Source organism: Chiloscyllium punctatum, chromosome 7, assembly GCF_047496795.1.
Source record: "Chiloscyllium punctatum isolate Juve2018m chromosome 7, sChiPun1.3, whole genome shotgun sequence".
Taxonomy (NCBI): domain Eukaryota; kingdom Metazoa; phylum Chordata; class Chondrichthyes; order Orectolobiformes; family Hemiscylliidae; genus Chiloscyllium; species Chiloscyllium punctatum.
The window spans coordinates 43420214-43434449 of record NC_092745.1 but is presented as its reverse complement, the minus strand read 5'-3'; the positions used below and the strand labels follow the sequence as shown (position 1 = coordinate 43434449).

Genomic DNA, 14236 nt, shown 5'->3' with positions numbered 1-14236 from the left:
CCTGGAGTGAAGGGAATCGGAGGTTGCTCTTGATACAGTCCCCGGCATACCAGAAAATCAGCAAAGTTCACACCGCAGTAATGAACATCCACACGCACCTAATGTCAAAAAGCAAGGCATTTTCAGTCAAAAAGAATCAACATTGATGTGCAAGGGTGTAAAGATCTGAAATGTTTAATACCGAGGAATGTCTGAAACAACGATCTTGTATGCCTAAGTCTTCCTGGCAATATTATTTATGAAGTCAGATCTTACAAATGTGATTATTGATCTTGCTTGCTTGAAAAAGTCTTCCAATTTTACCGTAATAGTGGAGCAGCTACTTTATATCATACCTGGAGGGATTTTCTACATTTTTTGGGTGAAAATTATGGATTCCTGTTTTCTGTAGGTGAAGCGGAGAATTCCCACCTCTTCGGCTGCTTCTCTGGATGAATCCCACAACTAATGGACGAATAAACAATTCCCACTTTCCTAATGGCTTGACTGAATGGATCCCACAACTAATGTGTTCATAACCATTCCCGTTTTAATCATAACTGTTTCTGGCTAATTCCTGCTGTCTTCAGCTCCAATACTAATTCATTCCCTTACCCCACCCTTTTTATTAGATTAGATTACTTACAGTGTGGAAACAGGCCCTTCGGCCCAACAAGTTCACACCGACCCGCCGAAGTGCAACCCACCCAGACCCATTCCCCTACATTTACCTCTTCACCTAATACTACGAGCAACAGCCAATTCACCTGACCTGCACATTTTTGGACTGTGGGAGGAAACCGCAGCACCCAGAGGAAACCCATGCAGACACGGGGAGAATGTGCAAACTCCACACAGTCGCCTGAATTGAACCCAGGTCTCTGGCGCTGAGAGGCAGCAGTGCTAACTACTGTGCCACCGTGCCACCCTTCTTATTCAATAGCTTTCTCAGATTACCCTATAATTTGTAGTTATTCACATGCAGCATATCCTGCACTAAATTGTAAGAAGCTGCCTGAGTTTACCCTAAAGGTTGTAGTTTTTTAAAGTTTTATTTGTATGACCTTAGTAAAGTCTCACAACTTACTCTTTCTATTCCACCTTCTCTGCATAGGTTTCAAGCCAATTATTGCTTTAATTCCGACTCTGTGATCTTCCTGGGTCTGCAATCACTTTTCGAATTGCTCCGATGGCCCTTGATTTTCCCTTACAGTACCCATGCCTTCTGATGCACGTTTACTGTGGCAACAATGATTAATCTGAGCTGCGTGTACCTCTAACTTTCCCAGTCCACAACTCTGTGCCAATTTTTGTAAAGTTTTCCCTTGTCCACCAGGGACTTTAACTTTACCCACAGAGCTTGAAACGCCTGTTCACTCTCTAGCTGAACCTCTATTCGGAACTGCTCCTACAGATCAGTGGCTCCCAATGCCGTCTGTATCTGCATTGGAGTAACCACACTTCCTTCTGAAAATAGTTCCTAACTCTCATGCTGCAGTGCATCGCTAACAGGATCTGAAGTGCTTTTACCATTATTCACCGTACACTGTTGAATCTTGCCACTAATTGCTCTTTTGTTGGGTTCTTAAATGTTCTGCTCTTTCTGCTGCTGACATGAGCAGAGTTTGAAGTTATCTTCAAACCTCCATTGCTACAAGCACACTACAGCTAAATTGAAACCTTACCACTGTTCAGCATGTTGGATGATGCCATCTGCACTCTTGCTCACCATGAAGTCAGTTTAATGCCCTCATCGTCTTATATAGTTGGATCCAGATGCCCTGCTTAGTTTATTGTGAGAGGAAAACTACCTGGACATGTAACAAGAGGCTCTTTGCTTAAACAAAATATAGTTTATTGCTTTTTGGGAACTATGTACAAGTTAAACTGTACGATAAGATATTGTTACAAGGGCTAGGAATTCCACAAGATCCTAAGCTGTTCTCCCAGCAAGTCCGTATGATGTCGTCGTAGTGGAAGGGATTTAACAAACTGCTCAGTCTTAACTCTTTCAGTCACTGACACGATTACACACCTCCAATGAATTATACAGCATTATCAAGCCATTTGTCTCAGTTAGTGTCTCTGTATCGCCTGTTCATATCATGCATCTCGGCACGTCTACATTACCACATAGTGCATCCAGTCCTACATTACATCAGGCCAACATGTCTCCACCAACACCAGCACTCCCGCCCCCTCAACCCCAGGTCAAGTACCATTAACTGGTCTCTAACAATCACTTGATTCGACAGTCTCAGTAAGCAGTTCTCTCAGATCAGTCAAAATATTATAACAAATAAATCAGGTATGAAGCAGCTGTCATGTTATTTTGTTACATTAATCAGGTTAATTCTGCAACCTAGCTCATGGGCAATAAATGACAAATCTCATTTATGACAACGTCTGAATTTACGTCAGACTGACGGCTAACAACTATTTAAAGTACTTTGCATTTATCTGACCAAAGCAACTTACTTCAGTGGATTTGAGTGGAAGTAAAGGCAGCTTCTGGATCACCAATGGTTTCTTCAGCTCAGTGCACACTGCTGCTTGGTACGAAAGGCCAGAGTCTTTGGCACTGCTCATATAAGTTGCTGCCAGTCCAGTTATTTTCCTTGCTAAACAATTCCTTCTATACAAAAGAACTAAGCATTACATTCAATCTAGCACAGAAACCATGAATATGAAACTAAACCCATTAGCAATGTCAGCCCCACTAACTCAAATAGCATTTTACTACAGGAGGGCAATTAGGGTTCCAATGATGAAACCAGGTGTGTACAAGCAGAAACAATCTCATTTGACAAAAAAAAAGACCAAAACACATTATAGTGTTCATTTTTCAATCCTATCCATCCACTGCTGCTCTTTTCTTTCAGGGCCAATACTCAGCCAGAGGCCACGGCTGAGGCTAACGCAAAGATAAAATATTGTCACTTCACACATGATATGTTTTGAGATCCAAAAACAAGTGGAGCTTTCAAGACTGAGATAGATCGGTTTTTGTTCATAAATTTGGAAGTTTTTTATCTAATAGGTAAAGGGAAGGCAGGTCAACTCCAATCTCTGGAGGTTATTTCCTGTGTCCTGGATTATAATAAGTGCAAGAAATGTCATCAACTGCGGCAGCTCATGCTTCAGGTTTTGTCACTGCAGCACATTTGTCAGGTTAAGAACTTTTATAGAGAGCGTATGTATAGTGGTGGTCATCCTGCAGTTTCAGAGAGGGGGACTGGGTGTTCCCAGAAGAAATATACAAGCAGGGCGGGAATACTGTGAGGGCACTTCACTATACAAACAGTATCCAGTCCTGTCATTGAAGGCGGTCATGCTTCACATGGACATTACAGGCAGAAACCTGTCCAGGACAACTATACTGCCTCAGCTCTAACGGCTCAAAAGTCATAGGAAATCTGATTGTTAGAGATACAGACTGGCATTTCAATGGCCATAGACATGAATTCAGGATGGTATATTGCCTCCCTAGTACTGTCATGAACGCAGAGTACCACTGGGTGGGTTGGTGGTAGGGTGGGAGGAGCGCAGGAGAAATGGGTTATGGCCCACATTGATACCGATAATGTTGGTGGAGACAGGGATGTGATCCTGCAGTCAGAAACTAGGAAGCTAGCTAGGAAATTAGCAAGCAGAATTAAAAGTAGTAATTTCTGGATTACTTAGTGTAAGAGGATAAAGCAGAAGAATACCTGGCTCGAGAGATAGTGAAGGACGGAGGGACTTTGAAGTCAGTTTTGAGGAGACCTGTACACGCTGGATGGATTGCACCTACACAGCTCCAGCTCAAATTTCCTTGCAGGGTGTTTTGCTAGTGCTATTAAGAAGGATTTAAACTAACTTGGCAATAATATGGGAAACAGGGAATAGGGGTACAAGGTATTATAGAATAGGAAATAGCAAGGTATAACAGTGCATGTATGTGTACGCATGATCTGGATATCTGCAATGTGGCTTATAAATGTGACTTATGGCCACCCTGTCACTTTAGGAGGCAAATGGTGTCTCTCAATTTAACATGTCATCCAAAAGCCAAATCCTTCAACTGTGCAGCACTCCCTTAAGACTGCACGGGAGTGTCAGCCAGTGACCCCAAGGTCCATGCAGAGTTAACTTATTTGAGCTGGGATGAGATAATTGAACCAAGAAGCCGCAGGGGAAAGGGAGAGAAAATCAAACAGGGTTCATGCTCCTGATTGCTTTCAATAAACAAAAATGATGTGTGTGGTTTAGGTGGCAGGTGTGCACAGATTCAGGCTGGTCAGTGATCACCCTTGGCACTCAATAACTTTCTGGCACACCATGGTTTTTGTCAAGGTTTGTCCTGAGCAAATCCACGACACAGGACTCTGTGCTCTCCAGGCTTTTTTCTGGGATGCACACCAGGACTGCACCTGGAGAACCATCAATTCGATGAAATACGCTTTTTGGTCTGCCCAAAAACTGTTGACCTTCCAGTGCAAAGAGTTGACCTCAATCCAGTGTTGCAGACAGGCATAATCCTTACAAGTTCCAGGACTCCATGCTGAGGGACGCACTAAAGCTTGAAGCAGCTATTGCCTTAGTCAAACAAGATCTAAGTTCTTTCTGCTAAAATATAACGAGAGTATGCTCAGTTGTCAGACACTCTCGGTGTCTCCAAACGAACAGAGTGTGTAGGGGCATTCTTAAAAAAGAAATCAGGAAGGCAAAGAGGAAATATGAGATAGCATTGACAGATAAGGTTAAGGATAATCCAAAGGGATTCTACAAATACATTAAGAACAAAGAAAATTTACAGCCCAGGAACAGGCCCTTCGGCCCTCCAAGCCTGAGCCAATCCAAATGTACAGAGATTGATAGATTCTTGTTGTCTCGGGGAATTAAGGGCTACGGGGAGAATGCGGGTAAGTGGAGTTGAAATGCCCAGCAGCCATGATCGAATGGCGGAGTGGACTCGATGGGCCGAATGGCCTTACTTCCACTCCTATGTCTTATGGTCTTACTGTCTAAACCTGTCAGTCAATTGCGAAGCATCTGTATCCCTCTGCTCCCCACCTACTCATGCATCTGTCCAGACACATCTTAAATGAATCTACTGTGCCTGCATCTACCACCTCTGCTGGCAACACATTCCAAATGCCCACCACCCTCTGTGTGAAGTACTTGCCGCGTGTATCCCCCTTAAACTTTCCACCTCTCACCTTGAAAGCATGACCTCTCATTATGGAATCCTTCACCCTGGGAAAAAGCTTGTCTCTATCCACCCTGTCTGTACCCTTCATGATTTTGTAAACCTCAATCAGGTTCCCCCCTCAATCTCCTTTTTTCTAGTGAAAACAAACCTAACCTACTCAACCTCTCTTCATAGCTAGCGCCTTCCATACCAGGCAACATCCTCGTAAACCTTCTCTGCACCCTCTCCAAAGCGGCCACATCTTTTTGGTAATGTGGCGACCAGAACTGGACACAGTATTCTAAATACAGCCGAACCAATGTCTTATACAATTTTAACATGACTTGCCAGCTCTTATACTCAATACCACGTTCAATGAAGGCAAGCAGAGTATATGCCTTCTTGACCATTCTATCCACCTGCGCAGCAACCTTCAGCATATAATGGATCTGCACTCCCAGATCTCTCTGCCCATCAACTTTTCCCAAGGCTCTTCCATTCATTGTATAATTCACTCTAGAATTAGTCTTGCCGAAATGCATCATCTCACATTTGTCTGGATTGAAAGCCATCTGCTACTTTTCCGCCCAACTCTCCAATCTATCTATATCCTTCTGTATTCTCTGACAGTCCCTTATGCTTTCTGCTACTCCACCAATCTGTGTCATCTGCAAGCTTGCTGATCAGACCAACAGTGCCCTCTTCTAGATCATTTATGTATATCACAAACAAAAGTGGTCCCAATACTGACCCCTGTGGAACACCACTGGTCACCTTTCTCCATTTCGAGAAACTCCCTTCAACTACTACTCTCTGTCTCCTGTTGCTCACCAGTTCTTTATCCACCTAGCTAGAACACCCTGCACACCATGTGACTTCACTTTCTCCATTAGTCTACAATGGGGAATCTTATCAAACACCTTACTAAAGTCCATGTATATGACATCAACAGCCCTTCCTTCATCTAACAACTTGGTCACTTCCTCGAAGAACTCTATTAAGTTGGTCAGGCATGATCTCCCCCACACAAAACCATGTTGTCTATCACTGATAAGCTCATTCTTTTCTAAATATAAATAGATCCTATCTCTCAGTACCCTCTCCAGCAACTTCCCCACCACTGACGTCAGGCTCACTGGTCTGTAGCTACCCGGAATATCCCTACTATCCTTCTATTGACAGGGTGACAACATGAGCAACCTTCCAGTCCTCCGGCACCTCACCTGTATTTAAGGACGCCACAAAGATATCTGTCAGGGCCCCAGCTATTTCCTCTCTCGCCTCCCTCAGCAACCTGGGATAAATCCCATCCGGTCCTGGGGATTTGTCCACCTTAATAATCTCTAGCAAACCCAACACATCTTTCCTACTTATACCAACATGATCCAGACTAATCAAACTGCTATCTCTAATCTCTAGATTCAGCATGTTCCTCTCCTCAGTGAACACTGATGCAAAGAAATCATTCAGAATCTCACCCATTTTCTCAGATTCAGCACACAGCCTTCCTTCATTATCTTTTAGTGAACCAATCCTTTCTCTAGTTACCCACTTACTTCTTATATAAGAATAAAACGCTTTGGGATTTTCCTTAATTCTGCTTGCTAAAGCTATTTCATGACCCCTTTTAGTCGGCTTGATTCCTTAAGACTTGCCCTACTCTTCCGATATCCCTCCAGGGCCCGTTCTGTTCTTAGCTGCCTACACCTTATGTACGCTTTCCTTTTCCTCTTGGCTGGTCGGACAATTTCTCCTGTCATCCACGGTTCATGAATCTGGCCCTTCCTATCCTTTGCCTTCAACGCGACATGCCTATCCTGTACTACCATTAACCTATCTTTGAAAGCGTCCCACATCTCAAATCTGGACATCCCTTCAAATAGCTGTGTCCAATCCACATTTTCCAGCTCCTGCCTAATTTTGATATAATTGGCCTTGGCCCAGTTTAGTATTCTTCCCTTAGGACCACTCTCTTCTTTATCTACAAGTATTCAAAACTTACAGAATTGTGGTCAGTGTTCCCAAAGAAATCCCCCACTGCAACTTCTACCACTTGTCCTGGCTCGTTCCCAAGTACAAGGTTCCATATGGCCCCTTCCCTCGTTGGACTATTGACATACTGCTCTAAAAAAACTCTCCTGGACGCTTCGTACAAATTCTACTCCATCCAGACCTCTGACGCTAAGTGTATCCTAGTCACTTAACAGCAAAAGGATAGCGAGAGAAAGGGTAGGGCCTCTTAAAGAACAAGGAAATCATCTTTGTTTTTAACCCCAGCAAATGGAAGAGATACTAAATGAATATTTTTACTGTGGAAAAAGAAATGGAGTCCAGATAATGTAGAGAAATAAACTTCAATGTTTTAAAAACAGTTCATATGACAGAAGAGAAAGTTTGGGAGGACTTAAAGAATATAAATAAAGGTGGATAAATCTCCAGGATGTAATCTGATATGGGAATATTAGAACATTGTGGGAGGTAAGTGAGGCAATTGGAAGAACCCTTGCAGAAATATTTGCATCATCTATAACTATGGGCAAGGTGCCTGGAGGGTAGCCAATATTAAACCTTTGTTTAAGGGAGATTATAAGGAGAAACCTGGGAACTATAGACCTTGAATCTGACTTTGTTGTGGGTAAATTGTTGGAGGGGATTATAAAAGATAGAATTTATGGACATTTAGAGGAGCAAAAATTGCTTAGGGTTTTATGCAAGGAAAATCATGTCTCAAAAACTTGACTGAGCTTTTTTGAGGAAGTTACCAAAAAGATTGATGATAGTGATGCAGTAGAAGTTATTTATTTGGATTTTAGTAAAGTCTTTGGCAAGGTTTCATATAGTAGACTAATGTGTAAAATTAGGTCACATGAGATCCAAGGTAAGATTGCCAATTGGATACATAATTGGCTTAATGGCAGGCTGTTTTTGGACTGGAGGTCTGTGACCAGCAGTGTTCCACAGGCATCGGTTCTGGGTCCTCTTTTGTTTGCCATTTATATGAATGATTTGGATGAGAATACAGAAAGCATGGTTAGTAAGTTTGTGGATGACATCAAAATTGGTGGCACTGTGGACAGTGAACAAGATTACAAAGGGACCTTGATCAAATGGGTCAATGGGCTGAAAAATGGCAGATGGAGTTCAATCTGGATAAATGCATGGTGTTGCATTTTGGTACAACAAACAAGGGTAAGAATCATAGAAATGTACAGCACGGAAACAGACCCTTCAGTCCAACCTGTCCATGCTGACCAGATATCCCAACCCAGTCTAGTCCCACCTGCCAGCACCCAGCTCATATCCCTCCAAACCCTTCCTATTCATATACCCTCTTAATGCCTCTTAAATGCTGCAATTATACCAGCCTCCATCACATCCTCTGGCAGCTCATTCCATACACATACCACCCTCTGCGTGAAAAAGTTGCCCCTTGGGTCTCTTTTATATCTTTCCCCTCTCACCCTAAACCTATGCCCTCTAGTTCTGGACTCCCCGACCCCAGGGGAAAGACTTTGTCTATTTACCCTATCCATACCCCTCATAATTTTGTAAACCTCTATCAGGTCACCCCTCAGCCTCCGACGCTCCAGGGAAAACAGCCCCAGCCTGTTCAGCCTCTCCCTGTAGCTCAGATCCTCCAACCCTGGCAGCATCCTCTGAACCCTTTCAAGTTTCACAACATCTTTCTGATAGGAAGGAGACTAGAACTGCACGGAATATTCCAACAGTGGCCTAACCAATGTCCTGTACAGCCGCAACATGGCCTCCCAACTCCTGTACTCAATATTCTGACTAATAAAGGAAAGCATACCAAACGCCTTCTTCACTATCCTATCTACCTGTGACTCCACTTTCAAGGAGCTATGAATCTGCACTCCAAGTTCTCTTTGTTCAGCAACACTCCCTAGGATTGTACCATTAAGTGTATAAGTCCTGTTAAGATTTGCTTTCCCAAAATGCAGCACCTCACATTTATCTGAATTAAACTCCATCTGCCACTTCTCAACCCATTGGCCCATCTGGTCCAGAGCCTGTTGTCATCTGAGGTAACCCTCTTCGCTGTCCACTACACCTCCAATTTTGGTGTCATCTGCAAACTTACTAACTGTACCTCTTATGCTCGCATCCAAATCATTTATGTAAATGACAAAAAGTAGAGGACCCAGCACCTTGTGGTACTCCACTGATCACAGGCCTCCAGTCTGAAAAACAACCCTCCACCACCACCCTCTGTCTTCTACCTTTGAGCCAGTTCTGTATCAAAATGGCTAGTTCTCCCTGTATTCCATGAGATCTAACCTTGCTAATCAGTCTCCCATGGGGAACCTTGTCGAACGCCTTACTGAAGTTCATATAGATCACATCTACTGCTCTGCCCTCATCAATCTTCTTTGTTACTTCTTCAAAAAACTCAATCAAGTTTGTGAGACATGATTTCCCATGCACAAAGCCATGTTGACTATCCCTAATCAGTCCTTGCCTTTCCAAATACATGTGCATCCTGGCCCTCAGGATTCTCTCCAACAACTTGCCCACCACCGAGGTCAGGCTCACAGGTCTATAGTCCCTTGGCTTGTCTTTACTGCCTTTCTTAAACAGTCGCACCACGTTTGCCAACCTCCAGTCTTCCGACACCTCACCTGTGACTATCGATGATACAAATATCTCAGCAAGAGGCCCAGCAATCACTTCTCTAGCTTCCCAGAGTTCTCAGGTACATCTGATCAGATCCTGGGGATTTATCTACCTTTAACCATTGCAAGACATCCAGCACTTCCTCCTCTGTAATCTGGATATTTTGCAAGATGTCACCATCTATTTCCCTATAGTCTATATCTTCCATATCCTTTTCCACAGTAAATACTGATGCAAAATATTCATTTAGTATCTCCCCCATTTTCTGTTTAAAGGCTTTTTAAGGCTTATAAAATTAATGGTAACGCCCTGGGTAGTGTTATAGGATACAGGTACCTAGGGGTTCAGGTACTTAATTCTTTGAAGTTTGAGTCACATATAGACAGGGTGGTTAAAATGGTAAAAACAATGACTGCAGATGCTGGAAACCAGATTCTGGAGTAGTGGTGCTGGAAGAGCACAGCAGTTCAGGCAGCATCCAAGAAGCAGCGAAATCGACGTTTCGGGCAAAAGCCCTTCATCCTGATGAAGGGCTTTTGCCCGAAACGTTGATTTCGAAGCTACTTGGGTGGTTAAAATGGCATTTGGCACGCTGCCTTCATTGCACAGTCCTTTGAGTATCGGAGTTGGGAAGTCATATTGAGGGTATACAGAACGTAGGTGAGGTCACCCAGTTAAAGAGAAGATATCGTCAAGCGGAAAGGGTTCAGAAAAGATTTACCAGGATGTTTGCCCGGTATGGAAGGTTTGAGTTATAAAGAAAGGCTGGATAGGCTGGGACTTTTTTCACTGGAACGTAGGAGGCTCAGGGGTGACCCGATAGGAGTTTATAACATGACAGGCAGAGATAAGTGTTAATGGTAGCTGTCTTTTCCCAAGGATGAGAGATTTCAAAACTGGAGGGCACATTTTTAAGGTGAGAGAGATTTAAAAAAGACATGCAAGGCAAATTGATTTTACCAGAAAGTGGGTCGTGTGGAGGATGTTGGTGTAATTACAATGTTTAAAAGACATAGATACATTAATTGTGCTATACTGTTCTATGTTCTAATAGGAAAGGTTTGGAGATATATGGGACAGTATCATGTAGGGCTAGTTGTTTGGCATGGACTGGTTGGACCAAAGGGTCTGTTTCCATGCTGAATGACTCTATAAATAGTTTCCTGCAATAGTTTTTTTTGGCAACTGTAGAAAAGCTCTGAGAAATATTAAAGCTCCAATGATTTTGTTTTTTTTGTCTCTGCAAAGACTGTACAGCTATGATTTAAAATGGATTGTTTTATGAATAAAATATACTTTTGAAATAAGAGTCAAGACATACAAGGAATAGATAAGTTATAACACACTGATGAGATTCCAACAAAAAAAAGCAGAAATTGTAAAAGAAAACCTTTAACCATAATTCAACAATGACTGAAAAGATTCCAAGATCTGAATGGCCTCTTCCTGTTCTTCAGTCTGTACATGTATACTATCAATTAATTATCAATATTCATCGATATCGTGTTAATTTTCTATACATACATGTTCTGCTCAACCTCCACAAACGTGAACCTGGGCCCATGGCCTCTGCACTTTGCTCATAACCATATCATGAGAAGCAGCAGCAGAAAGATTGTCTGAAAGCAGCTCGGCAGCTGAATTTTAACAAAAATGAGCAAAAACAAAGTTCCATTTCTGTGTTTAATGTTTTAGGTGAGGCTCCTAACACCGGAGCCCTGTTCACGAGGGCTCTGAACTGGAACAGAAGCACCGAAAAGTTACTGCAGGCCTCAGCACCGGCCTCTTCCTCTCTCCGTTCACCGCTATTCCCTCACCTGACTACATCCCGCAGGATACGGTGCGGGATTGAGCAAGACATAACCACCACTGCTGCTGCTGCTGCTGCTGCTCGCTTCCTGATGCCGCCTGTCAATGACCGGATGATTGATTGACAGCTCCCGGGGACCCGGCGAAGACTCGACAGCGCCAACTAGCCGCAGCTACGATCACTGCAAAAGGTCACCAACTCCCATCGGGAGATGGTATTTCTACTTGGGCGTTCACCGCCTAGTGGTGGAATCTTTTGCATGATGCAGAGGAGCCGGTGTTGAACTGGGGTGGACAAAGTTTTAAAAAAAAATCACACAACACCAGGTTAGAGTCCAGCAGGTTCATTTGGAAGCACAAAAAATATGGAACGCTTCACGAATGACATGCAAATGCGTGAAGCGTGCCATATGTTTGTGCTTCCAAATGAACCTGTTGGACTATAACTTAATCTTTTGCACTGGCTGCTGTTGTCATAGTTATACAGTAAGGAATCAGACCCTTCGATCCAAACTGTCCACACCAACCAAGTTCCCAAGCTAAACTAGTGCACTTAGGCCATATCTTTCTAAGGGACGCTGCCTGAACTGCTGTGCTCTTCCAGCACCAATAACCCAGAATCTGGTTTCCAGCGTCTGCAGTCATTGTTTTTACCCCATACCTTTCCAAGCCTTTCATATTATTGAGCATATCCAAATGGCATAGTGATAGAGATGTACAGCACAGAAACAGACCCTTTGGTCGAACTCACCCACCCCAACCAGCTATCCCAACCCAATCTAGTCCCACCTGCTAGCACCCAGCCCATGTCCCTCTCAACCCTTCCTATTTATATACCCATCAAGATGCCTTTTAAATGTTGCAATTGTACCAGCCTCCACCACTTCCTCTGGAAGCTCATTCCATACATGTACCACCGTCTGCATGAAAATGTTACCCCTTAAGTCTCTTTTATATCTACCCCTCTCACACTAAACCTATGCCCTCAAGTTCTTCACTCCCCCACTCCAGGGAAAAGACTTTGCCTATTTATCCTGTCCATGCCCTTCACGATTTTATAAATCTCTGTGAGGTCACCCCTCAGCCTTTGATGCTCCAGGGAAAACAGCCCTTGCCTATTGAACCTGTCCCGATAGCTCAAATCCCTGGCAACATCCTTGTAAATCTCTTCTGAACCCTTTCAAGGTTCACAACATCCTTCCGTTAGGAAGGAGACCAGAATTGCACAAAATATTCCAAAAGTGGCCTAACCAAAGCCTTGTACAGCCGCAACATGACCTCCCAACTCTTGTAGTCAACACTCTAACCAATAAAAGAAAGCATACTTAACACCTTCTTCACTACCCTTTCTACCTGCAACTCTACTTTCAAGGAGCTATGAACCTGCACTCCCAGGTCTCTTTGTTCAGCAACATTCCCTAGGACCTTTCCATTAAGTGTATAAGTCCTGCTAAGATTTGCTTTCCCAAAATGCAGCACCTCACATTTATCTAAACTCCATCTGCCACTTCTCAGTCCATTGGCCCATTGATCAAGGTCCCATTGTAATCTGAGGTAACCTTCTTTGCTGTCCACTACACCTCCAATTTTGGTGTCATCTGCAAACTTACTAACTGTACCTCTTATGCTCACATCTAAATGTCTTTCAAATGTTCTAACTGTACCTTCCACACACAAACCAGTCTCTGTGTAAAAATGTTGCCACCATGTCCTTTCTAACACTTTCTCCTCTCACATTAAAAATGTGCCCCCCAAGTGCAAACTCCTAACTTGCTGAGATTGCACCACAACTAATATTATAACCATGATTTTCTGCACTTTTACATCACGGAATTATTGTAGTGCTGAAGGAAACCATTTGGCTCAGTCAGAGAATGGTTTAAATGGTCCCTGTTGAGACACAGTTTGCAAAATTCAAAACATTCAGAGACACTTCCAAATAATAACTGAAGGGCGTAAACTTAGCAAACTCAAATCGAAATGTCACCTCCCTGGGTGATGATGAACTGTAGCCTCTACAGCACCAATAACAATATTCTTCCCATAATCAACAGAATAACAACTCACTATCTAATCAACACACCAGGTTTCCTATCTGTCTTCATCAGCTGTCCCTCAATTCTCATTCCTGATGAAAGGTTATGCCTGAAACATCAACTCTCCTGCTCCTCAGTTGCAGCCTGACTGCTGTGCTTTTCCAGCACCACACTCTTTGACTCTGATCTCCAGCAGCCACAGTACTCACTTTCTCCCTGTCTCTCAATTCTAGTAAGAGGTCTACCCAGGGTTGCATGTGTCTAGCGGGGATCTCTGTACGAGTCAACAGGCCACTTCGCAACGTGCAGATCTTTGGCATTTGGAGTAGGAGGTCCCAAGGTTAGTGGAATCAAGAATACAAGACGTGCTTCCTTTTCATTCCTTCTCAACTCCATCATTAAGGCCTTGGAACTCTTTGTAGCATGATATCACTTGATGAACACAGTTGCCATTCTGAACAATTGGTAGCAAGCTCCTATCATTCATGTCAATGCTGACCCTACTCACAGACAGCTTCAGAGTCTTTGAAGGGTTTTGGAGACATAAGGAATTATATTTTCTAACTGCTGTAAAGTGACAAACTCTGGAGCAGCAGACCTTGTA

At 43.2% G+C, this 14236-nt stretch overlaps 1 protein-coding gene across 4 annotated transcripts in view; it reads right to left on the bottom strand.

Annotated features, from left to right (window-relative positions):
* gtpbp3 (GTP binding protein 3, mitochondrial) overlaps window positions 1-11758 on the bottom strand; it is a 43985-nt gene extending 32227 nt beyond the window's left edge. The window contains exons 1-3 of one of the 4 annotated variants that reach the window (XM_072573437.1): window positions 11605-11758; window positions 2458-2611; window positions 2-98 (exon numbers count right to left, since the gene is read on the bottom strand). In XM_072573437.1, the coding sequence (XP_072429538.1) occupies window positions 2-98; window positions 2458-2611; window positions 11605-11648 (295 nt within the window). In that variant the 5' untranslated portion in view covers window positions 11649-11758. Of the gene's footprint in view, window position 1; window positions 99-2457; window positions 2615-11311 lie in introns of those variants that run through there. The other 3 variants (XM_072573436.1, XM_072573438.1, XM_072573439.1) reach the window with 3 other exon arrangements.
* Between the last annotated feature and the right edge of the window lie 2478 nt (window positions 11759-14236).